Source organism: Manacus candei, unplaced genomic scaffold (assembly GCF_025592945.1).
Source record: "Manacus candei isolate 608988 ecotype Guabito, Panama unplaced genomic scaffold, ASM2559294v1 h1tg000016l, whole genome shotgun sequence".
Lineage (NCBI taxonomy): Eukaryota > Metazoa > Chordata > Aves > Passeriformes > Pipridae > Manacus > Manacus candei.
Genome location: NW_026138064.1, coordinates 1,208,703 through 1,235,639, shown reverse-complemented (window position 1 = coordinate 1,235,639; position 26,937 = coordinate 1,208,703). Strand labels below are relative to the sequence as shown.

Below are 26,937 nucleotides of genomic sequence, written 5' to 3'. Positions count from 1 at the left end.
AAGGCTAAAGCTCCCCAAGCATTCCAGTAAAATTGTGCTTGTCATCAGTCAAGATCATTTAATTTAGAGAAATATTTAACAATTTAATTGAAAATATATACTGTTTATCCTTCCAAATATTTCCTAATTCTTCTTCCAGTTCTGCTTTCATAAGTTAGTTTATAAAGTAGTAGTCAATACATTACAAAACGATGAAGTAATAAACACATTAATGACCATTTTACATTTTTATGTGACACATTCTAGCTTTTGTAACTTTTTACTTAGTCATCTGTACTGACTTCATTAGCTAAAATCCTAGAATTAAAGTAGGATTTCCAAAAATTCAGTGCTGAAATAAAAAGCTATGTTCACTAAAAAAAAAAAGTCTTCAGTGGTCATCATTTTTTGTAATGCTATTTTCTTGTAAAGAACTACTCTCTTTTTTTTTTTAAGTTTGCTACTTGACAAGTGCAGGCAATAGGTACAAATAACATCTTTCCAATCATTTCTGGAATCTTAGTAATAATTTTTTTAGATGTTACATTTGTATTGTAGGTACAGAATCAAAGATGAGGCTAAACATGATATTGTAAACTTAATACTGCTACCTTATTTTCAATAAGTAACCAAAATCCGATAGCCTGTATTTTCAAAATGACAGATTTCTCTGTTTCTGCAACCTCAGAGAAGTTTATCTGAGCTCTGGGATTTTCAATCAATTCAGTTAAGTGTGCAAATCTACTGAGATTTTCTTGTAAAAACATGCATAAATACGTTAGTGTTTAAATACTAAGGTTGTATGTAAAATGTCAGAACTTTGACTGAGTTCAGTACTTGAATACAATCAAGTTAATTAATTGCAATTTCAAAACTGCATACTTACTACTGTGCAGTTTTTCCACAGGTGAGTAGATGTGTACATGCCTGTTTGTAAGATAAAAAGAGAATGGAAGAGCAAATTCTTCAGAAGATGTACATCTATGTAAATCCATAATCTGGAATCTGGAGCTCTTGAAGAGTTTACTGCCATGTATGGCAAATTTACAGCCACAATACCTGTACTATATAAATAGCTACTTCAATGCAATAAGTTTCATGTGAAAATCTGGAATTTAATTATTGTGACTGAAAGAGTGGTACCTATTGGAATATTGTTTTTAGGATATAATTCATTGTAATTATAGCACATTTCAGGAAGCATGCTTGTGGTAAGTGTTAGTACAAGTAATCCATTGTGCATGCAAAATAATATATACATTTTTTTAAAGCTGAAAGTAATTAATACGTCTTATGATGATATGAAAATCATTCCTCACTTACAGGTACCTGAATTTGAAACTTATATTTTTGTTGAGCTGTATGCTGTAAGCACAGGAGCTGCATTGAACAACAGTGCCAGATTTGCTTTTATAACAGTCCTGGAAAGTGATCCTCTTCATGGTTTGGTGTATTTTGCTGTGGGATCTCGTTTTGCTGTGGCTTATAAGAAGACAGCTTTAATCAGCCTGCAAGTTCTTAGAGATTCTAGTACATCTGTAACCACAACAGTTAGCTACAGCATGCAGGTAAGACTTATTATTATTTAACTTATTTTTATATTTTTTCTGAACTTTAGGAAAGTAGACTTCTGACTCTTCAGGGAGAGAGTGACTGGGATCCCCTGGGAGACTGCCCTTGGAAACAAGGGAGTGGAACAGAGCTGTCAGATCTTCTAGGAAGACTTTCATAGAGCGCAAGAGTTAGTAATCCCTGGGAGCAGGAAATCAGGCAGTGAAGGCAAGAGATTGGAATGGCTGAGTCAGGACCTGCTGGTCAAATCAAAGAAAAAGAAGCAAATGTACAGACATTTGAAGCAAGAACAGGTGACCTGGGAAGAGTATAGAGATGAACTTCGGTTGTGTAGGTATGGGCTAAGGAAATCCAAGGCAAAGGTGGAACTGAACCTGGCAAAGAACACAAAGAATAACAGGAAGGGCTTCTACAGGTATGTTAACCCAAAAAGGAAGGTCAAAGAAGGTGTTATCCACCCTTATAAACAATGATGGAAAACTGGTAACAACAGATGAGGAGAAGGCTGAGGTACTCAACATTTTTGCCTCAGTCTTCACTGGCAACCTCTCTTCCCACACCTCTTGGACAGCAGGGTTGGGACTTGGGAAGCAGAGTTCCTCCCACTGTAAGAGAAGCTGGTGACCACCTGAGGTTGGTGACCACCTGAGGAACCTACATGTACCTGAGTCATAAGCTGCAATCACCAACCATGGGAAGTTCAACAAGGGAAGGTGCTGGATTCTGCTCCTGGGATGGGGCAACCCTGGATGTATGGACAGACTGGGGAATGAGGGGCTGGAAAGCAGCTCTGTGGAAGGGGACCTGAGGGTCCTGGCTGATGGCAAGTGGAATATGAGTCAGCAGTGCCCTGGCAGCCAAGAGGGCCAACTGTGTCCTGGGGGGAATCAGACAAAGCATCACCAGCCGGTCGAGGGAGGAGATTGTCCCACTCCGCTCTGCACTGGTGCACCTTGAATATTGTGGCTGTTTTGGGCACCACAATATAGGAAAGATATTAAGGTATTAGAGAGCGTCCAAAGGAGGGCTACCAACGAGTGCACCCTCAGCAAATTTGCAGATGACACCAAGCTGAGTGGTGCTGTTGACACACTCAAAGGACAGGATGCCATCCAGAGGGACCTGAACAAGCTCAAGAAGTGGGCCTATGGGAATCTCATGAGGTTTAACAGACCAAGGAGGAGAGGGATGCTGAGTCCTATTGACAATATATATAATTCTTTCCCTAGGTTTGATGGATTGCTAATTCATGGGATAATGCATTTAATGTAATATTTACATTTTAAAAGAGGATTTCTTTTTAACGTATATAATTTTTACGACTTTAAAGTATGTGTGTTCTACAGCAGCTGGTTTTGAACAAGTCCATCTGTTGTAATGTTGCTAAAACTCTTTTGGTTTGTTTTAAGGAGCTGCAAAAACCTGAACCTGTTGGTCGCACCTTCATATCTCCAGCTGTGGCAGGACAAGATTTTGCCAAATCTGAAGGTTTATTGACTTTTGAACGTGGACAGAGAAATGCATTCCTGGATGTGACCCTGACTCCAAAGACAGGATCTTTAAACCCATTTCCTAAACGTTTCCAGGTTGTACTTTCTAATCCCACAGGCGGTGCCAGTGTAGATGACGTATATGGTATTTCTAACATCACCATTGTCTCAGATTTGGACTCCTTGCCAGTTTGGGGGCTGATTGATCAACTGCATCAACCTCTTGATGACACCATTTTACACAGAGTCCTTCAGAATCTAAATGTCAAAGTGGCCACAGAAACTACAGAAGAGCAGCTTACTGCTGTGGTGCATATAATAGATAAGGTAAACATTTCCTGCTTTTTCTTAAATTACTTTAATAAGTAATATAACAACATACACGTATTATACACATGTTATACACATATCCTATGTGTATAACAACACATAGGATAAAATCAGGGCAGATCACATCCACATCAGTGACTCAGGGGCACAGACTGCAAAAGTAAAAGTAGAAATTGTGAAGTCCCACAATCAAGGAAGGAGTTAGTCTGCTGCTAGTTAGGATGGTGGCAAGAAATACAAAATCAAATAGGTTGAGAAGAGCAACCAGTATTAATTTTGTATACATACCTATAGCTCTAAATTTTCTACTGTGCAAATTTTCCCTTTGGTGCCACAGTTTCATACAGCTTATTATGTTTTCTTGACTTCCCTGCCCCATCTTTGTTGCTTTTAGCCCTGGCACAACCCCTGCTCATATCTTTACAGATGACTCAGTCAACACACCAGCAAATACTACTGAGGCTGGCTGGAATCTGCTGTACTCATAACTAGCCTTTTTTCCTTCAGTAGCTTTGGGAATTGAGTTGCTGGGGTAGCTGAGCATTTAAGCATTGCAGTAAGTTATGTGAAAATTATGGACTAGTTTTATAGCTTTCTGGCTCTTCTGGACTGGTGATAGATCCACAGGATCTGGAAAATGTCTAAATATCTAGACACAAAGTATTATAACAATATTCATTCATTTGTGATTGTTGCCACACAGAAAACAGAGAAAATAATGTACAAAATTCCTAAGAGTCATCAATTTTTGATTTTTCAAAGAATGGAAAATGCCACATTCTTTCTTTAATAATCAAATTCCTAGTAAGCATATCTTTATATAGTTTTGACAGACTGTCTTATGCCTTGGCAGCAGAGATCAGGAGGTGGGAAAAATACTCTGAACTTTCAGAATAAACATTGGAATAACAATGAAGATATCACTAAACAATTTACCATGAGGAAATGTTACAAGCAGACTCCTCTGCACAAAATGTTTTTTGATTTCTTCTCCTCTCGTTAGATTACAGGTGTAGGTGAAGACCAGTTACTCACTGGTAAAAGCAAAAGCCTTTTCTATGAGATACTCTGTGCTCTTGCTAGCCCGAAGCGTGAGGATACACGGGGATACAGCCTGCTTGCTGAGGTGACTGAGAAGTTTGCTTTTTCTCTGTTGACTGGGATAAAGTGTGGATCAGCAGGAGAAAGGTTAGTAAACTTGAATCTGTTTGGAAATACATGACAACTTACCAATTTAGAAAATTTAAATTACCTTTTCAGCAAAGGGACTTTTTTACTGTCTAATATGTTACCTGTATAAGAAAGTGTTGCACTGTCACAGTCTTACAAAGCCCTTTGTCATAGTGCCAGTATTCTGCTTTGTAAGATTGTGTGTCACACGTAACTGGTACATTTGGATGGAGTAGCTGTGGGAACATGAGTCAGGAGATTTGGCTTGTATTAATTCACCTTTAGCTCAGGTGTTGCCTGGAAAAGCATTCATTATTCTTTCTAAGAAAATAATATGTAATTGTATGATGGAGAGTGATGTTCTAAGCCTAGATGAGAGTTAGCAACTGAAAATATCTACTGGCATTTTGTACTTCATGTGTACTTGGTTTTGCTCACTTGAACATTATTTAAAAATGTTTAAAGCTACTCAGATTATTCTCATTTATGAGACAGAGGTTTTAACCAGTAGGTTTCTCCCACTGTGAATCTGTTAGGCAGCTGGTAGTTGAATATGTGTTGAGTTTTCAGAACTTGAAAGTTAACATTCTTTATTTCAAGATTTTTTGCATCATCTGTTGGGAAAAAGAGCAAGATCATGCATTTTAATGCATCTCCTTCTTGTAGAGGTTATAAAAATGCATTTTTAGATGCATGATATGGTTTGAAGGTCGCTCCCTGCCAAGTCTCCAAACCTTACCACAAGAAGTCCCCCCCCCCCAAAACTTCAGGGAGAAGAGGGAGAAAAACAAACAAGAAAACCGAACCGAGAGAGAGAGCTAAAGCAATATATACATATAAATATATTTACACTTATGTTAAAGTTATATACAATTGAAATATATATACAATTTCACAAGGGAAAGGGAAGGGGGAAGGGAAAAGGAACAAAACCAAAATAAAATATATATATATCCTGATTAGTAGCCCAATATCTAGCACTAAAAGAGTTAGCAAAGAAATATCTCACTACTCTCCTTGGGACAACCGAGGGTCGCTCCGGAACGCTCGCCGGCAACCTCTGTCTCCCAAGGTCGGTGAGGCCTTACCAGGCCTCGCTCCTCAACACGGCAGACTCAACAGCAGGGAACCTGCACCTCCAAGCCGCCGGAAGGAAAGAGCGAAGGCCTCTCCTCCTTTCTTCTTATAGTCTGGCTTATGTAAAAATCGTAGGGAATACTGGGTAAATCTGGGCACTTCCCTGGCTACAAACTGGTCACCAAGGAAGGCCCAGACCAAACTACCACACCTAATTTACCATGAAGGGATTTTAGTTGCAGATCAGAGGGAGGAAATCTTAGAGGGGAAATGGAGAAGCTGAAATACATAATAATTCAACCCCTCTTTTTTTTTCACAGAAACTGAAACAGTGTGTCAATTAAACATCATAAAGCCTAAAAATGATGAAAGAATAAATTATTAACAAATCACAAATACATTTTAGAGTCATTTAGAGTGAAGCTTGGTTCCACTTACCAGCCCTATTGCTTTTTCATTTCAACAGAGGCAAAAATATCCTTGACAGCTGCCCATACATTGCAATAATGGCTCACAACTGGTTTCCTCAGCAAATCAATGGACACAGATTTAATGGAAAAGATGGGGATTCTATTCAAGTACCTGAACATTTATTAGAGGTCTCTGTTGTATTATCACCTCCTCAAGAAGAGAACTGTGAATCTGTGCAGTTCACAGAATACAGCAGTCAGCAGTGGTTCCTTACTGGAGATAAAGAATTTGCCCTGAAGAACAAGGTTTGAAGATAACACAGTTTATTTTTTCAGGAAATTATTTTAATCTAGATATTGCTCAAAATATCATAAAATTATTTAAAATAATGTGAATATTTTTATGGTCTATTAAAATGAGCACTGTGTTAAATTTTAATATGAAATTTATCTTTCCATTGTGCGTATTGTTTCAGGTTTTTTCTATAAGCTTGAAAGGTCAGAGTTCACAGCCTTTGAAAGACAACAATGAGGTCATTTATCGCATTTATGCTCCAGGAGGTCGGATCGTTCCACAAAAGTCCCGGTGTCTCCTCTGGAATCAAGCGGCTGAAAGGTTATTTTATTAACGTGTTTAGTTTTCCAGTTTCTACCAGGAACCCATGTGTTTGCCTAAGATGTGATAACTCCGATTAAATCATTTGCAACTATAAAATTGATACATTTCCTGTCTTTTTTCCTAATTTTTCTGGCCTTTTTACCAGTATATAAAACTTTCCATGTAATAAAACGAGGAGTTGTTCTAGCTCAGATATTTCTCAGACTTCTTCCCCTGGCTTTTTTCATCAAAATACCACTTAGATCGTGTAATCATGCATTAGTTTACAGGGATAGGTCATACATCCCAGAATTATGTCACTGAATTAATATTAATGAATTTGGAGAGAATTATGTTCTGTATCCTGTTGAAATCTGGTTGGTTTAGACACAATTTCATTAGACCAACTGGATGATATCAGTCTGTTGTTTATACGAATTATTTCTCTTCAGGAGAACATGTAGCAGAATTTACCTGTATGCTCTCCTTTTATCTATACGTGATTTCCATTAGAAATAGCTTAGAATGTCACCATAAGTATCCTTTTTCAAAATCATTTCAGCAATACTGAAAAAAAAATCCCAAACATGAATTTTAGTTTCCAAAAGACAAATAGCAGTGTAAAATGTTCTTCATAATGGAGTAATGTACTGAGCAAAGTTAAGTAACAAACTATTTGAAAAGTCAGACAGATATAGAAATCTATCAGAAATTTTAAAACTGTGGTCACAAAGATTCAGTAGTGGAAAAGAAAATGTTCGTTGTAATGTACTTTTGAAGATTTTTAATCATAAATTAAAAAAAAAAGGCTATAAACAATATTTTAATCTTACGTATATGTGCTACTCTGACCACTGCACCTGGAAGATTACAGAAAACACCTATGCAATAGTTTAGAAAACTTGTATTTCAGGGATACAACAATAATTTTCAAGGCTGCTTACCGTGTGAATTACTCAAGTCCATTTCCAACTCTGTGAAACTTTTATTTTGCAGCTGGCTGTCTGATAATGGGTTCTGCAAAGTGATTGATGACACATCAGAGTATGTGGAATGTTCCTGTTCTCATATGTCCATTTATGCAGTTTATGCCCAAACAGATAACTTGTCTTCATACAATGAGGCTTTTTTCTCTTCTGGATTCATCTGCATTTCAGGTAGTTGATTTAAAACAGTTTTCTCATTAATAATAACTGATAAACAGTAAAACTGATTGGTTATTAATATTTTTAGTAGCTGATGACAATCTTCTTTATTTGGTGGAATACTGAAGGAATGTTAACTTCATGGTATTTAAGGTGCCATCTTGTCTGGTATTTGCACAGTGGCAAATTTTGCCGCTGGAAAAAAAAAGTCAGCAAAGGAATATGTTTCCTTGTGATGTTTTATTGAACCATATAAAGGAGAAATATGTCATTCATTTGGGGGAAGAAACTTAAAAATCCTAAATTCACCTGTACCTCTAGCAGCAGTCATCCCCTTTGTCCATTCTCTTTGACTCAGAAGTGATAACCTGGGGTGATAGATTCCATTACACTCTGCTGCCTAACAACTACCTAACATCTTGGGAGAAGCCTGAGAGTTTCACCTATGAGGATCATGACTTTCCTTATTAGCAGCCTCAACAGCATTTTCAGAAGTCCCAGCATGTCAGACAGGAAGCAGGAGACTTAAGTTCTAGCCTCCACTTTGCTTCTGAAGAAGATGGAATTTATGCCTCTTACATTGAAGCAAGTTCAGTATTACGTTGCAGGCAATCCCAGATGAAAGTACATTTTTATTAGAACCATAGAATTACTTAGGTTTTTAAATGACCTCTTGTGTTGGTAGACACTAGGAGTAATGGGCTCGCTAAGAAAACATGCTAAAGGGACTTGATTAACCTAACTTTAAGGTACTTAAATGGGGTTCTGGGTCTGCTATTTGTGGGGTTTATGACCTCTAAACTATATCATCACTATATGAGTAATAAAAGTAATACAAGTAGCTAAATCCCCTATTTATCCCTGCTCAGCAAACTGCCCTTACAGATTAAATCTAGACTCCTGAATTGTTTTAAAACCTTGGTCATAAAAAAGAAGACAAAGAAAGAGAAGAAAACTGTTTTTCACCTGGTTCACACAAGTTGATGTTTATGTTTAACAATAATGAAAGAAGTTTTTAACTGATAAAAATAAGCAGATTTTAAAATAGAATTACTGACTTACAGGAAAAAAAGTTTTTACTGAATTGGAATCAATAAAGACCTACAGGTCCTTGTTCAGAACTAGTCATTTGCTGTAGTCATGTGTCATAAGAATGTGTTTTAAATCTTAAAATAGCTTAATTAAGGGTTTACCTTAAATATGAGGCAAATGCCTTGCAATGTTTTTCAGCTTCTTTAGCTGATTGAAAGTGTTTCCTTACGTGAAGATAAAGGTTACTAGATTTACAGAAATCTAATATGCAAAAAATTGCTTTAGTTTTTAGATCTGTAAGGATATTATTCATTTCTCTTAACATCCCCACCTAGGTATGAAGAATATAAAAAAAATAGAAAAAAGAAACAATATGTAGATAGAAGTATAAATATAACTAATTCTTGAAAAATTTAGAAATAATACTTTTGGCAATGATTTATTTCATTCATATCTTAGAAATACTTGTAGCTGAGCAAACAGTCAGTCTGAAGAGAGGATAAAAGATTTCCCTTAATTATCCAAACTCATGCCCTGCCTAGTGTGTGGAAGTGCACAATTAACTCTACATGAGATTTAGCAGTGTTTTCCTTGATGACTTAGCTTTCCCAGCTTTCCCAGCTTTCCCAGCTTTCTTCCAGGAACTACTTATTGGTAGGTAAGGGGTCTTTCCCATTTTTGTTCAGTTCATGTTCACAATTAATTAGTGAAATGAAAAGTGGTATCATTCTTTCCGACTTCTGCTATAACGGATATCTGTGCTCAACACAGATGTGGTGGGAGACTGGCATTTGGAAGCTTACAGCTATCTCCTAAAGCAGTGATACACAATTGGAGACAATTTTTTATTTATTTTTTTCTAAAAGCATCTTTTTGGATTCAGTAATATGAACACTGAAGAATTACCTTTACTTTATATTTAACTATTATGACAATCATCCATATCATGCAGAAATTACACATGCACACAAAAATTTACAAAAATTGCTTGTTTACATTATGCAATTCATTTAGGTCCCAAGGCTGTGGAAAAGTTAAATAAATGTTAGTACTTGACTAATAAATTCATGAGTGATTCCAGGGGGAACCAAAGTGAACTTACTCTCTCTTAAAGGTTTGGTTGGTTGGTTTGTTTAGATGATCTGCACCTTCAAGAAATATCTTCTGGATTTATAGCATAGTTTATGAGCCTAAGCTTCAAATTTTCCGTTTTTCTTTTTTAATTGTCGTTTCTGTGTAGGTTTCACTTTGGCTATCATCTCCCACCTCTTCTGCACCAGGTGTGCCATGTTTGCAGCTAAACTTCTCACTCATATGATGGTTGCTTGTTTGGGTACTCAGGTAAGAAAAAAGGCTGAAGTCTCAAAATGTTAAGTATATACTTACTTTCCTTTTCCTCATTTTCATAGCCATGTGTGAACAGACCTCCTGCAGTGTAAATGTTTTTGGAAAATGTAAAGTTTCAACATATGATACTCAAAATTAATCCAATATTCTTATCCTGTGCTGGGAATTCAGTTGCAGTTATACATTGTCTGAGAATATATAATAAAAAATGATTTATGATAGAGCAATGTGGGAAAACAGTCCTGTGTGTGGAATACTGTGCTCAGTTCTAGCTGCTGAAAGATTTTGAAAGTGAGAAAGTAAACTTCAGTTTGGGCCCACAGGCTTTTTTGTCTATGAGTTGTTTTTGGTTTAAATACACTGCATTTGAACTTTTATATGAAATTCTAATCTGTACAAGATAATTCTTGAGAACAATTCCCCATGGTGTGCAAGTGTAATAAATTAGTTTAATTACAGAGATACTATTTAGAATGGTTCTGAGTCATTTTGTTATTCATCTTAAACCCCTGAAATCCGTGGCTCTCCTGATCTCTTTTCCTTTTGCCATGGAATAATTTTACAAATTTAGAACAAACCTTTTGAAGGAGTATTTTAGCAGGGTAGCTGTTTAGCTAGTGAGCTGGCTTGGAGAGGAAGTAAAGACAGCTTGGCAGCAGCTGTCAAAGAAAAGAAAGCAGCTTTAAGGCAGAGTGAGAAGAGACTGGATATGTTTGACAGGGGTAAACTGAACTACTGTGCTAGCTGGTCTGAACAGCTGAAGGAAAATCTTTATACAGTTACTTGTGTTGTGATATGTTGGCATATGTTCTGCCTATTGTGAACTAGCCTGATTAGGAAGCCTAAATTTAACAGACAACCCTATATAGATGAGGTGTGTACAGCTATACCCACATACAAGCATTGGGACATTATACATATAATTAGAAATTTACAATGTAATTTAAAGTTTTGTGGTTTTGTTAAGTAATGACTCAGAGGAGCTATTTAAGACAGTTTTAACTGAGAACTTACTATGTGAAAATCAGCTCTCAATAATTCATAGTTTAAATTAAAGGAAAACGTTAGTATTTTCCATTTTTATTTAATAATTTTCAGGCAGTAGCAGACACTGAATTTGTAATTATTAGATCTCAAACCACTGTAGAGAACAAAGGAAGCTGGTGTTTCTGTGTGTAGTTATATTTTTAACAGAAAAAAATTAAAACTGAGAAGCTTTTCATGTTAGTACTGCTTTATACATACCTGAAATTATGTTTATTAGTTAATTAGATAATTAGAAAATTAGTTTTCCTCTAATATCTGCACTGGATGTTTACCAGGTTTGTAGTTTGTTTTTTTTTGTTTTGTTTTGTTTTGTTTTTTTAAATTGCCATCGGTGCACTAGTTGCTCGTACCAATAGATGGCAGTCAAACCTTTTCAGCACGTTGCTCAGAAACTTGCTGTTCCAAGGCTGTGCCTGCTTTGTGGTTGCTCTCAATAATTAATTTCTCTGTCAGTGGTGGGGAATAATGATTCACAGCATTCAGCCTTCATTGCATTCTTGATGTGTCTAGAGCTTCCAGAGTTAATGGAGCATTTGTAAAGCATTCAAGAATGAGTTTTTCACCAAATGTTTGGTGAAACAGTACCTCTTTGGAAAGAGGTAAAAGGCTAGATATTTGTAAAACGTTTTCATTCCTTTCCAGTATAAGTTCATGCAACAATACCCTAAATGCACAGAGGAAAAAAATTGCTGGGCTAAGATTTTCAGTGTTGGAGTAAATTTAGGTGAAGATTTGTGTATTGGAAAAATTAAAGTATAATGAGAACGTACTTCACAGTGTCTCAATACAGTCATAGTAATGAATAAAATTCTTTTCAAAGAACTGTAAACCTAGATTACAATCTTAATAGGAACCATTGTTATGGCTGCTGTGCTTTGCCTGGGAGTTCCCAGACAGAATGCATGAATAAGCACTTTATACACAGCTTGTTCGTGTATACTCAGCTTGATGCATCTTGTCCGCATTAAATTTCAGGGGCCATTTCTACAGTACATACTGAGTATTTCAAATGAATGAATGCGTGCTCAGTTCTCCATTCTCAGTTCTCCATCTCTAGATTTTTCACAAGCGCACTGCTGAGCTGCTTTGTGTGTATGCAGTACATACTTCTCTGGAATATTTGAACATTCCCAATCTGCGTACATCAATAGCTGTGTACAAATGGCCTGCCATTCTTCTGGCCAGTAATGCAAAATCAAAGTCTAATGGTCAAATAGAAGAAAAAGGCATATGGGGAACTGTCCTATTTTTGTCAAACAAAAAATTTATGTTTTCTAATCTATCCAGTCCTCAACCTACAGTATCTCCTGGTATCATCATCCAGCACTGTAATATCTGCAGTGACTACCAAGATGGTGAGCCAGGTTGATCCTACCATTTAATTTGATAGAAATGTATGATGAAGAATTATACTTACTCTGTTTAAATATTTGAAACTTTATTCAACCTGAGCAGAAATACAAACATACATATCAGTTATGTTTTTCAAAAAACAATAGTGCAAACAATGCTAGTTTTAAAAAACTGTTAAACATTTATTTAAAAATTATAAACTGCAGCCTTGGTAGAGTTGTTGTTTGGACTTCCTCAATTCTACCAGAAGGTAAATTTTAAAGATATAATGAAATCTCCAAGATGTGGTGAAGGAGCAGGATATGAATGAATGAATGAATGATCATAGAGCCTCTAGCTTCTGCCATTGTATAAAAGTGAAAACTCTGCATTAACAGTGAAATGTTGCTTCTGCTGTACTGTTTTTAATCTTAATTCTTCTCTTACAAAATATGGAAATTCTCACTTTCCCTCATACATAATCAAAGCCCCTAATAAACTGAAATATACCGGGGTAGGGGGAGCTTGCAAAGTGTGTTCCAGAACGAGCTGTGTAGAGTGATTCTCTGTACCATCCACCACAGTGCAGCTCATGCCAGTGAGTGACTGAGTGCCTGCCTCTCTCGTGGCAGTAGAGAGTAGCCTTCGTGTTAATTCAGTGCTCCCTTAGATCAGCCTGGGCCTTTCAGCCAGCTGGTAGGAAGTACTGATTAAAGTACTGTTTCTGAAGAAGCCTGGTATAGAGCTTCACTAAACTCTAGGTCCATATGAAATATGAAACTTTTATGGAATAGGAAACAATAAATATTTTTATGCAATACTGTAAAGTTAGAACTCACTTTCTGAGGGTGAGAAAATTTATTTAATTGTCTTTGAGGAAAAACTAGGCCTGAGATTTTCTTGATCTTGATTTCCTTGCTGTAACCTGACAGCAGCAAATAATGCTGAATGTGATACCATCAGCCCTTACCCATGAGGTTTGAGAGGACACAGAGGAAACAGAAAAGAACTGGACCCAGGTGATCTAGAATTGGTGCCCACTCTAGAAATTCAACTCCATGATAATGTGTTTCATCTGTTACTTTTTGACGGGAAATGTTTCAACAAGAAGAATTATGCGTAGTAGGTAGTCTTCTTCCACTCTTGATGTCAATGTTCCTATCTTTGGGATAATAATGTCTAAATTTCTCATCTGCGGAAGGAGAGATTCTACAGATATTATCAGGAGTGGAAAGTGGAAAAGATTGCTACTTCTGTTGGAGGAATATTGAAACTTACAGCTAGCTCAGACACTTTTTGGGGATGTCAGAAGGGAAAGTCATGTCAATAAGAATGTTCTTGTGGGTAAGCTGCTTTCACCAGTTCCTTACATAGCATCTGTATGATCACAGTAAATAAATGTTAGTTGCTTTAAGCATGCCTTTCCAGGGGATGTGATGTATGTTCCCTAGTCCTGATGAAAACTTGTTCCAGTATAATACAACATGTAATAACTCTTGAAGTCTCGCCTATTTTCTTTGTTACTATTGTGAGAATTAGGACCTAAGCCTTTTCTCCCAGTGACTGAGTTATTAGGTTTCAAACTGAATTATTTAGTAATTTATTAGCTGATTTCAATAATTGCCACCAAGTCAGAGCACGGTGTGAAGTTCATGCAGCTTCTTTCACAAGCAGTTTCAGTCTAGTCATAAATACAACTATTTGGGAATTGGATTTACATAAAAGAAAATTTTAGAGTGGATAATCTAAATTGAATGCTTTTATAGCAAAGCAGTACAATTTTATGACCAGTGAGGCTCTGAAGGCCCATCTCTGTTACTACTTGCGAGTCTGCAATATCTAAGAATGAGACAGTCAAAGCTGGAGCTAATCAGAGATTTGTAGTAGAAGAAATTGTAATTTATATCAAGATTTCAGTGAATTTAGAAGCTGTATTGATCTTATATATGCACACATTTCAAATATGTATATTAGGTGTCCTCAGGTGTTAGATAAGATGTATGAGGTCCTCCAGAATCCAAAAGTCAAGAAATCCTGACCTTAAGAATGTGTATTAAACACTATAAAATCGTGAGGAAGGACTGTTACCATGAAACAACAGCTGGTCATTACTCTGATCACCTGGATTTTGTGTGAGAAAGTGGGAAGAGTAGGCTACTCAAAGGAACACCTTATTGCAGAATGGTTCCCTTTTCTACAGCAGAGGGAGTCATTTTGCCTGTGCAGTTCCATTAGGTGCCAAGTTGCCGCAACTCTGAGAGATTTGATATGAACATGATGCCATCTGTGGATACTCAGAGCTAAAGCTCAGGCAAAAGTAAAACACAGTGGAGATGCTCTAAGACCTTGTCTCAGCCTAGTGAGTGTGGAGAAGTAGAATGGACTGAAATAACTCTGTCCCATGAAGAGAGGGCAGGAAGTGCTTTAGGAATCATGGCCAGGTGACTGAGTGAAAGAAATAAACCTGAAATATTCAATTTAACTATTTTTGTTATTCATTTCCATCAGCTAGCACAGGACTTTGGTCTCTCACAGATAATCTCTAACTATGGCAGTACCCATATATTTTTACTTCTGCTATTCATAGAGATAATGTTACTTTACCGCCCTTGTTCACTTTTCTGATGTTGAGCCACCATGTAGTGTTAATGCACAGGTTGTCAGTATTTTTATAGATTATCTCCTAGTGTTTGCCAAAACTCAGATATATGAGCAATGCTATAGCATATGTTTAGAATGCTGCTACATTATCTCACACCTCCTGTCTCATTGCAAACAGTCAAATGTTCTGTTTATCACTTTAAAGTATAAGAATATGAGATTTTTATCAGCTAATGCCTTCCAGCTCTTTTTTCACTATACTCTGTTTTTTCCCAACATCACAAGCAGTTGGGGACCACACATGGAGAGTAAGAGACAGAAACATTCCCAGGTTTTGGTAACTTACTGTGAAGCAGATTATACTGCTGCTTTCTCTCTGTTTCATGCTTCATTGTCATTTTTCAACTGTTTCTCCCATTTTCTGCCGCCTTTCTTTGTTTGCCTTTGTTCTGTCCTCTCATGTGTGCCATTCTGCTTTAATGAAAAAGTAGCTATCTATTCCTGCTCCTAATTACCAAATCTCCTATTGCTCGTTTCCCTGCTGAAGCTTTTCTAAACCCTGCCTTGCTGGAGAGGACTGCAGCAGTTGCTGTTACCCATAAATTCAACACTGCACTGCCCTAGCAACGGCTGTGCAGTGTTAATCTGAAGTTTCCAAAACATTCTTAATGTAGCTTATCTCTCGAAGGAAGAAATCCATAGGTGTTCATGAAGAGTAACACGTCAATAGTTTTCCTTTTTAGCTAATTAAAATTGTACTAACCATTGAATGTTTAGCTTCTGTTCTTACTCCACCACTGTCACTTGGCTTGCTTCCATGTGAAAAAATGTTTTAAAAGGGTCTTTTTGTTTCTGTTTTTGACAGTTTTCTCATGACCTACTTCTTCATGTCTTCCAGGCAGCTAATGTTCCATACACAGTAGATTAACAAGGCCTTTTCCAGACTTAATTGGATTAATTATTTGTATACATGAAACCAGAGCCCGACCTTGCCAGATTAATATAGCAAATGTAGTTTAAAGTGTATTGGGGTGCTAATTGCTTTTGAAAATAACTGAATAAGATTTTCATAAATACCATCTTAGTAATGATTTTGGTTAACACTTGTATAATTTTTGGTAGTTTAATCAGCAGGCTGTATTAGAATTTTATATGCTGGCGGATCTGATTTTGTTCACATGGTCATTTTTCCCTGTTGGTTCCCTTTTGAAAATGACATTATGGAGATTTATAAGAATTAAACAAATAGGTTTCAACACAAGGTAGACTTTTCTTTTTGATTTTTTTTTATTGTTGCAGGTAGATCATGTGAGTACTTATAAAATATTATTTGAAACAAAGACACTAACAGAAATGCAGATCTGACTAGATTCTGAAAAATGACCATGAAAACCGTAAATGCTGGGAATGTCAGTGAACGATCAGTTAAATAATTAATGAAGAGTTTGGGTTGTATATTAGCCAGAGAGAGAAACCAGGAGCATATAAATTATGTGTTCACATGCAAAAAAAAAAAAAAAAAAAAAACCATATTCAGCCGTGGGAAAAAGGCTTAGAAAACCATGATGGTTTATCATAGGATATGTTATATTTCCATATTTCTATTCCAAGAAAATGAAGGAACAAAGAAGCTCTTTTTAGAATAAGATAGATGGAAGAATAGAAACCAACTAAACAAAAGGGATGTTCATCATTGGAAATTTACTTCCATGACTGGAAGATACTGAGGATAATAGAATTTTATGTGTGTCTCAGGGACAAGAGAGGGGAGTAAGCATACAGGAGATAATTAACTACATTGTTTTACTTCACAGCTGAAATGGGATAGGAATCTTCCCTTAGTCAATAATTGTGGGTCAACTGACAGAAGTAGCTTGGAAAGCACAGGAGTTCAAAGTCTCAAGATTGGCTCTCTGTGAGTAAACAAACAGAAGTCAATCAAATGAACACCTAACCATCTCATCACTTACCCAGGGATACAAAATGTCTGCTCCTCCAAAAGGATAGATATTCTGCTGAAAACTGTCAGCCCTGCCCCAGTATTTATCCCCAGTCCTTGCTGTGTCCAAAGACTTACGGCATTTTGTTATGCCCTGCAATAGTTTTGGAGAGACAATTCTGTAGTCTGTGGTGTGATAGAGAGCTATGTATTCAAACCAGTCCAAGCACAGGTCTTTCACTGCTGTGTAGAAGCGGGTGGCAAACAGGGGCCATGTGAATGTTTTCACAGTGTTATACAAGGTTAAGCAGAGCCTCTTTACGCGGGCTTTTAGTGTGCTTGTGCTCTACAGCATCGAGGTTCAAAATAAGGAAAACTCAGTCTTGAAAGTAAGTTAGGAAATACTTTATATTTCTGAGACCAAAACCAAAAAAGTTTCTAAAAAATAGCTGAAGCCTTGCTTCATGATAGGTGACCTTTTATTTTTTTTAAATGTGTTCCCACAATGAACAAAGTTGGGAAGAGAGAGATCAAGTAGACCTATAGTATAAATACATCCCATGAAGATACATCAGTCCTATAAACCTAATTTATACATGGTTTTTTTGTCTTCCCCCATCTCTTTCATAGGTGTGCATGATTTAGCACAAAATAAGTGAGACAGATAAATACATAACTGAAAAGTATAGCTAGAGAGCTGTCTGTTCTATGTAAATTCACACTTAAAATTGGCTCATAGTTACTGCTATTTGTTACTGTTGAAGTGTTTTTAAAATATTGCAAGTTATGCTTGAGTATAATATTTGATCAAGATACAGCAGTGTATGTAGAGACAACGGAGACATTACACGATAGTTTTTCAAAGGTCTCCATGGGAGATAAAAGACAGAGCTCTGTAATAAAATCTGTCCTCACATTTAATTGTGTTCTTCAGTTTTCACAGATCCTTGCAGCCTCTTGCCTTGTAGCAGAGTTGTGGGTTGATAGATGGTTAATGTGTTCCTAAACCCTCATCTGAATCATTACCACATCATTGTCTCATTGTGATATTCCAAGTCCTAACCGTGATGTGAGACAGGTTAAAGTGATGTCCTTGTTCTCTGTATTTTGTATAAACATGTACCTTGCTTTCTACTTTATGCAGATAAATATATGGCTTTAATACTTTGCAGCTCATTACTACCTTTTAGGTGAGATCAGACATGATGGCAACTAATCACTTTAAGATAATAATTAGTTTGGGCATCTCAGCTTCCCACCTTTGAAGAACAAAAGCTTTCAGGATATATTTGATAGTAAATGCTATCTATTGTTAAAATATGGTTTTTTTAACATCAGACCACTTTCTTAAAGCCTCACATAAATGTAGTTTCACTGGAAAAGGAATGGAATAGAAGCAGATAAGGAAGTTGGATGGAGTTCACTACTTCAGCCACCTTGTGTGTTATAAAATTGTTTACATTAGTGATCAAAAGGTTACACTATGTGAAATGCTTCTCTCTAATATATTCTTGGTTGTGTTTTTTATTAGTTGTAAAAGAGTTTATCAATGACATTCTAGCATTTAGACTGTAATCTGTCTTTGTTCTGTGCCTGTATGCTCAATACTGCAAAAGAATAAAATCGAAGGTGAACTTGCTCTTAATTGTACTAACAGATCAGTCCTGACATAGGAAGCAAATGTGAGGCTATTCTGCTGTCTCTTTAGCAGAATGAATGGAAAACTGGTCATTTTATCACATGTTCAAATAAGAAGTCACTCCTTAGAAATCCAGTAATAACCATGGACTGAATCTGTGTCTGAGCTTGGCTGGCTTTGGCTGGGAGTAGTCACTGGGAGTGTCCAACCAAACCCTCACTCTCTTCTTGTCTGGAAGATTTTCCTTCAGATTTATGATAAACTTTAACTAAGCTCAGTCTAATTTAGAGGTCCAGAATGCATTGTAAAGTAAATAAAATATGATAAGAGACTTCTCTGAAGGTAGCTGTTCACAGTGTTTGGTTCTAACATCCTGCTGCAGTGTGTGACTCTCATCCACGCATACAGAGCTGTGATAGCTTTCACAGGACTTTCTAAAGCTTTAGGTCTTTCACGTTTAATTTTTTATCTTTATATTGAGACTGATCACTTTTGGAGGAGGAAACTCAGCCTATCACTTTTCCAGTATGAGCTGTCGCCCCAGAGACATGTATCACCCTCTCCTCTGGCTTCCTCAATGGCAAACGTCCTTACCAAGTGTCACCCCAGGAAAAAGCATCTTCAAAAGCTTTCTCTGTCTGAAATGCTGAGATGCACAAGTTTTATTAGTGAGCCTGATAAATGTCAGATTCCAGTCCATAAGTCTATTTATCAAGGAAAAAAAGAAGCACTTTATTTTTCTAATCTTAAATTATTGACATATTATCTTCAAAATGTTCCAATATTCTACAGGAGTCTACTAAGATTTAGCTCTGTATAACACAATAGTTTTTCCCTTTTCAAAATTACTACCTAAGTAGTTAATGTAGTTTTAAAAAACTGGAAACTTTTTTTTAAAGCAAAATCAAATTAATGTGAGCATTTATTTTTCAGTAGTTCATTGCCCACTCAGCTGATAGTTGTGTATGGGTTCCTCACTTGCAGTTTCATTAGTTTGTGAAGAGTTGCACTATTTGTGAGGCTTAAATGTGCTAAACATAAACAGATATTTGAAGAAAAGAACACACTTGAGGAATTTTTAATATAAAGAATTCACTTTGTCTTTAGGTCCAGCAGACTTCTTTCCTGCATGAACTTTCTACTGAACATTGTATCACATTACACTTTCAGAGTACTTAAAGTTATTGAGGGTTGTCGATTGAGATATATACGTAGCAGATGGTTCCAACTTTGGAGGTCATCACTTGCCATCAGTGATGAAAATCTAAGTGTTGATATCTGTGTTATTTCATATTCCTGCATAATTTAATCTTTAATTGCCCACAAGAAGTTGTAGTGATGCTGTCCTAACATGCACTGAATGATCTTGCATGCTAAATAATCCTAGGTGGGTCCACTGTTTAGCAAATCTGATATATCACAACAACTGTAGTCAAACACTGAGAGAACACGAAACTATAGAAAATAAATGCTTTGTAAGACTTCTTTTGGTACCATCCTAATTTTGAGCTGCAATACAGGTAAAGAATTGGCGGATTTGTAGCTTTTGTAGCTAACTTTCAACCAAGATCCAACATTATGCTTTCAGAACATCAGATGAATTTACTACATTTATTTAGGGGAGAGAAGCAAAATTTTTAAATGGTGCTGAAGTTCTGTAAAGTAAAATAGATGGGTAGAGTCCTTATGATTTAATTTTCAGCATTTCTAGTCTGAAGAAAAATAATGTTGGGATGTTAACTCAGGCTCATCATTCTGCTTTCTATTATACTTTCATGCCCACTTGTCAAGACTTTCAATTTAGCATTGTACATTATTTTCTTCAAAGGAAAGAAAGAAATTAGTGAGGTTAAGAATATGTTTTTGATTGATAAGTGCCAACTAATATACTTTAAATGGTCAGTAAATGATGAGCTTTACTCACTAATTTTCTTAAGATAGATAAGTTGTTTACTGGGTCACCTTTTTGAACATAATTTTTAATAAGACCAGTCCTTTCTAACTAAGATTTACAAAGCCTATTGTAGTAGTATCCTCTGACAGACATTACTGTTCAGGAAAGTCAAGTGTCACTGATAAATTAGAAACATTTATTACTCATCTCAGACTAGGTTTCCTTTCCTTTCCCTATCCTAGCAAGACTTCCCTGCACATCAGATGGAAATCCATAGACTCAAGTATTTTTCTTATAGTTTGCTTTTAACCTCAGTCCAACTGTGTAGTCAGTTCAATATTATGATTGCCCTCTCTTTGTTGTGACCCATCAGACTAATAGCAGTTGCTACAATCTCTGATGATCAGGATTTCAAAAACTAATTCTCTTTTGTTTTGCAAGTCTGGAAGTCTATTCAGAATAAGTAAAAGTTCTCTAGGTCTACATTTTATCATTTGAAAAACAGAAAAAGCGTGCCCTCTGTATTCACAGTTGACTGTCCTTTCCTCAAGGTACTGAGGTTTCTTTCTCTCTAGGCCTAAGGAGAGAACCTGGTATTTGTTTATTTTAGAGGTTTGGAAGTGGGTGTTTAGGGGTTTTTTTCGCTTTGACAGATATTCTTGTGTTGCTATAGGTCATCAATGTAGTGACTCTAAATTCACTTTGACAATGGGAAGCTTGTACCTCTGTGTGATAAGATTCTCCTAAGTTTTGGCCTTGCTTTTATTTGTTATTCATGTTTTCACACTTCTGTGTAAAATTATGAAAGTTGTAACTCCGTGGGTTTTTTATCACTGGGTCATTTCTCTTTCTGTGCTTTTGCTCGTGTTCATTTTAAAAACAAATCTGTCCATGAAAGTTCCTCCTGTCATGTAGTTTTTTGGTCTAGTGCTTAGTTGCATTTGTGGTGACTTGAGGAGAATTATGAACAGAGAATGACTTTGACCCAAATTCAGCTGTTGAGTAGGTGTGCATCAGGGTAGAAATTAACTGGTCATTAATAGACAAGTCACAGAACAGAATAAGAGAATAATTAGGATGAGAAGATCTATAGAGATCATGTAGTCCAACTCCTTGTTCAACACTCCCCACTCAAATGAGAGAGTATAGAGAGAGCTGTGTAGTTTAGATTTCATTCTGATCAAACAAGTATATGCTAGAAAATGCCTTGTTTCTTGCAATTCTGGTGTTTCTGGATGGATTTGAAATTCAAAATGGGATTTGGAGAGTGTTATTGATATAACTCAGATTGTCCCAAATTATAAATCAGAAGCTTCCAATTGCAATGGATCATAATTAAGCAATGGTCTGAATACTCTAAATAGTCTACAGAATTCCAAGTAGTATTTATTTTTCAAAATGCTACATTTAGTGATAACACTTGGAGATATGAATTAAGGTAATTCTGATTGTTTAGCTCTGCAGATCATATTGTTGCCTGCTGAATTTTAGAAAACACATTTATTTGGTTGGTTTCAATGGTTCCAGTAAAGGTATTTTTTGTATATTTTATTTTATTGTTCTGGGTGATATGTTCATCACTTTGGTTTCAGAGGTATATGCTTTTAATTTAAGAGTTTTCTAGAATATAAAACAGATACATTAAGTTTTTAATATTATTTTCTAAACTTGTTCAAGCAATTCAAGAGAAACAACCAAACCAGACTTTCTCTCACACTGTAATAAGATGCCAGATTAACTCTGCGGGGATATATGTATCTGAGACACACACTGTCACCGTTTGCTCCTGAAGACTGAAATGCTGAAATGTTGTGCTAGAGGTTCTTCTTGCAGAGCAGGTTTGACCAAAGGCAAGGCTACTGCATATCTCTCACAGAATCATTTAGAAGCCTAATCTCCACCTCTATTTAATTTCCTAATCTGTTTTCTCTATCACATGGCATCTATTGATTTGAGCACTTGTTTGTCTCACACTTAACTTTGATTTAGAATATGGATCAAGATCAAGATGTTTCGTGTCAGGTTAATTCCTGCCAGTGAGGTCCCATTTCATGTGAAATGAAGATATATTTTATGTTTAGGTAACTCATTTATATCAAGCTTTTTTAAGCCTATTAGGATCTTTATCTTATGTAGAAAAGTGAAGAAACGCAGCACACTGTGGTACAGGAAAAGTACTCCTCTTGTTTATTTAAAAGAATTTAAAAGCAAACAAATGAAAATAAATTATCATATGCTTTATAACATTGTGTTGAAGTTATTAATAGGCTTAAGAATAACACCAGGAAAGACTTCTGGTATATCCAGCCATGTACAGGAGTACTCCTGAGCTACATGGGAAGTAGGCTCCAAGCAGTTTTGTGAGAATCTAGAAAAATTAAGCAATCCAGCCCTGCAGTCACTCAGTCTCATTTGATTCATACGTGACTGCCAAGTTATACTGGCTAAGTGCTGCTGAAGTCTGTAGAGGCCACCTGCCCCGTGTTTTCTAGGTATTTCTGTTAGACAGAAGTGGAGCTGCATGAGAATGTCTGGAAAATTTTACTTTTTCAGCAACTGTTCCAGTTGTTGTAAGGGCTTCAAAAAGGCTGTCTTCAGTTTAGTAAGCCTAGCCTCCCCACGCTCCCTTCCTACGGTGATTCAAGTTAGACTTTTGCTTTGAATTGCTTTGTGGGGGAGTCTAGGACTCCTTCTTGTCTAAAGTGAGATTACATTTGCCACACTGAATTTGACCTTTGTGAGCGAGTTTCTCCAGTTTAGTGCTGTCTTCATCTTGCTGGTATCAAAACAAAGCAGAACCTAATTAGCATTTGGAGTGTTAAAGCATAGAAACAGAAATGAGCAGTAATCACAAAATTGTCCAACAATAACAGATATTTCCTTTTTCTTTTTAGTATAAATATAAAGAATATGGGTGGGAAAATTAAGGTAGCTTCTAAAATTTTATAAAAAGAAATGTATATTTTTGAATTAGACATCTAAAAACAGTTTAACTGTCTTGGATCAGTAATTTAAATCTTAATTAATTTTGTGTTAAAACATCAGAACTGAAATTACATATGATAAACTTATTTAGTAAAATGGTTAGTTACTAGACTAAATGAAAGTTACTAGTTTGGGTAATGGACTTGATAGATTTGTTTTTCTTAGCTGTCCAGTTTTTTATTAAATCATCATTTAATTTCTTGAAAAATGTCAGTGTAAAAGTATTTCAAATTAGGAAGTTCTTTCAAAAACATTGGTTTAAATTTCTTTCAAAAGAAGTCCATATATTTAAAAACAGATAAGAAATTCCTTTCCCTTGACTGAACAAAACAAAAGGAAAATTTGTTTTGGTTGGTTTGACATTGGTCTGTTTATCTAAGTGGTATCATAGTGTCTAAATTATGACATTGTTTAAAGACCTAGATGATGAATGCTAAATGTTATTAATGGATAGTGAACTATATGAAACTACGTATGATAAACTATTTAAGTCATATGTGAAAGTGATTAGATGTGGCAAAAATTAATTGTAGATTTTGTCTTTGTGTTGATAATTGCTGTGAAATTCCATACAATACCATCCTGCTTGAGTCAGTTGGCCAAGCTGCAGGCATTTCCAAGACAAGAAAAGTACAATAGTAATCTTACATGACCACCTCATATAATCACAGATAGACAAGCGTAGGGTTTTTTTTTTACAGAATAGAAATTAAATGGTTAGCCTGCAGTTCCCGAAAAAGTTGCTCTCACTCATTATTTCTGGCTTATTTATGTTTAAAAAGTAATAACAACTACGAATAAGACACTATCTGGTAACTTGTATTGCCGGAAATGATGACAGTACTAAATAGATTTTCTTTTTGTAAAGAGGTCCAATTACTCCATTATTAATGATATTATTTAAGTACTCATTAAATGTGACATTATTTAATGGGTTCATGTTAGTTTAAAACCTTCATTAAAGGATTACTGTGGGAAGTATTTTTATCTTGTATTTTTCCATCCCTCCAGTGTTATATTCCCTCTGAATTCAGGAGCTTTTTTTATTTGGACAGTGAATGTAGGATCTCAACCCCCGATGAAAGTGAAGATTATGTAGATTTCAGATGATAGAACAAACTGGAAACAATTAAGCTTTATCAGTTTTCATTGTCCTCTTTGAAATTATTGTGTGATGTTACAGTATTTGTTCTGTGACCTCAATATCAGATGGCAATTTCCTATCTTGATAAGAGTGTCCCATTAAATAGTACTGAGTTTTGCAAGTTACAGGATACTATCCCAGTATGAGAAACAGGGCAACCAGGAATTTCTACATTTAATTGTGACTGCATCTTCTACACTGTGTAGTTAATAGAGAAGGAAGTGTCAACATACAGTTGGCACTGCTGCTACCCCCTTGATTTTGGACAACTGGTATTTTAATATCCTAGACTGTTGAAAAAAAATCATTCATATCTAACACTGTTTTCTGTTCTAATTTTTTATAGTTATAACCATCCTTATTATACCTAGAGTTAAATTGGTAAGGATGATATTACTGACATTTTTTTTGTCAAAACATGGAAAATTTGTCCTCCTTTGGTACGTTTTATGAATTAAGAAGTATTTTTCATTTGACCAAAGTTTTATGTTTCCAAAGAGAGTGTTTCTATCTACAATCAATAATCAATTTCTGTCACTTTTCCACTTACCGTAAGTTATTCTTCAAAGCGTTTATTTCATCAGGCCTGCTTTGGGATAAGTATCTCAAGATGTGAGAATCTAGTTCCAGAATTCGTTTCAGAACTGGAATTCTAACTGTAGTACACTGACATTGGATGGATCATGTATTAAGGATGTTTTGAGGATCTTCAGTGCACTGTCATTCCTCAGGGAATCAGTGTCAGTGTCAGTGAAAAATAAAGTATAAAAGTATAAATTATGTAAAATTTTCCATATTTTAAAAGTGTATCTAAACAGTACCAGACTAAAAACACCTGACTTTATATACACACATAGATGTACACATATAAGTTCATCTGGAGATATGTATATATATGCACACACACACATAGGAAAAGTTACAGAGAAAAGAGAGAGCAAAAAACAGAGATTAGGTAGACAAAATTGTAGACTACAGAATGTGTGCATATTTAAATAGATATTTTTATTTTATCTTTTCTATAACATTATTATCAAATATGGGACCTGGTGGTTGTGCCTTTCTACTACCTTCCTTTTTTCACACCAATTTATTCCTGAAATCCCACATGTTCAGGAGACTGATTATTTTTGTAATGCCAGCTGTTTTTGAAGTATTTCAATTGTGTTCCAAGATGGATTTATACTGAAGAAATGTCATCTCCTACTTCTCTTAAGACTGTGATCACATATGCTATAGTTAGTCTAGCGACTTAGCTTCTTGTAAGCCTTCCGGATTCATGAGACACAGACCATTTTTCCTTTGAATTGTCCTACTGTGATTCAAAATGCAGAGGCACCCCCATTATATCCCTTTGCCAGGTTAATGAAAATTTGTTTCATATGCAGGGAGACCAGTATGTTTCCTCTCACAGTAGTTACTGGAATTTTCATTGTTTTCCTTTCTTTCTTCAGACTTGATCAGCTGCTGCTTAACAGTGACTCATATCACACTTGTGCTCGTTTATAGCCACCTCTCCATCGTCTCCTGTTTCCCACCCTTGGTACCCTGAAATTATTTCTTCTTTCCTTCTTCCTTCTGCAGTCTCTGTAACTAAGACTTCCCTGCTTCACTGATCATTACCATCCATGACCTCTTCATGTCTAGTCCTTCACTCTGCATGAATGCTGAATGCTGTGATTTGACTTTCTGATGCCTTCTCAAAAATGTCTTTCTCCTTCTGATGCCTCCCCGCAACTCCTGTTATTCCCCACACTAATCTTAACATAAACTTCTGGCATTTTACTGAGCTAATTAACTCTGTCATCTCCTTTTTATTTAACCAGTAGGCCTCGTTAACTCTTCAAGTTACGGTCACCAGTTGTTACTGGACATCATAGGCTCATTCTTTCTTATTGTGGGACTCCTTTTAATATGCTCAGTTACAAATGCCTTTGCTGTGGAGGTAAACATGAGAAACTTGTCTTCCCTGTTCCCTTGAAACATTACAGCAGGAAGCCATTCAGGTCCAAAACCAACTTTGTCTTGTGGTAACCAAGACCTTTCCTTTGAATTGTCACATTGGTCTGCATTAATTTTGTATATGAATGTGGTGTGTACAGTTCAGGCATGCTTTGAATACCTAATAAGCTCTGATGAGAGAACATTGGGATGTTATGTACTTTAGATTGAGATACTACAGGCAGCAGTGGTGGGGCAGGAGGTT

The 26,937-nt window shown here is 36.0% G+C and overlaps 1 protein-coding gene across 1 annotated transcript in view; it reads left to right on the top strand.

The window, feature by feature from the left end:
- ADGRV1 (adhesion G protein-coupled receptor V1) overlaps window positions 1-26,937 on the top strand; it is a 274,545-nt gene that overhangs the window by 124,379 nt on the left and 123,229 nt on the right. The window contains exons 87-93 of the mRNA XM_051782549.1: window positions 1,305-1,547; window positions 2,961-3,368; window positions 4,375-4,559; window positions 6,085-6,334; window positions 6,505-6,644; window positions 7,623-7,783; window positions 10,044-10,144. Of these exons, the coding sequence (XP_051638509.1) occupies window positions 1,305-1,547; window positions 2,961-3,368; window positions 4,375-4,559; window positions 6,085-6,334; window positions 6,505-6,644; window positions 7,623-7,783; window positions 10,044-10,144 (1,488 nt within the window). The remainder of the gene's footprint in view (window positions 1-1,304; window positions 1,548-2,960; window positions 3,369-4,374; window positions 4,560-6,084; window positions 6,335-6,504; window positions 6,645-7,622; window positions 7,784-10,043; window positions 10,145-26,937) is intronic.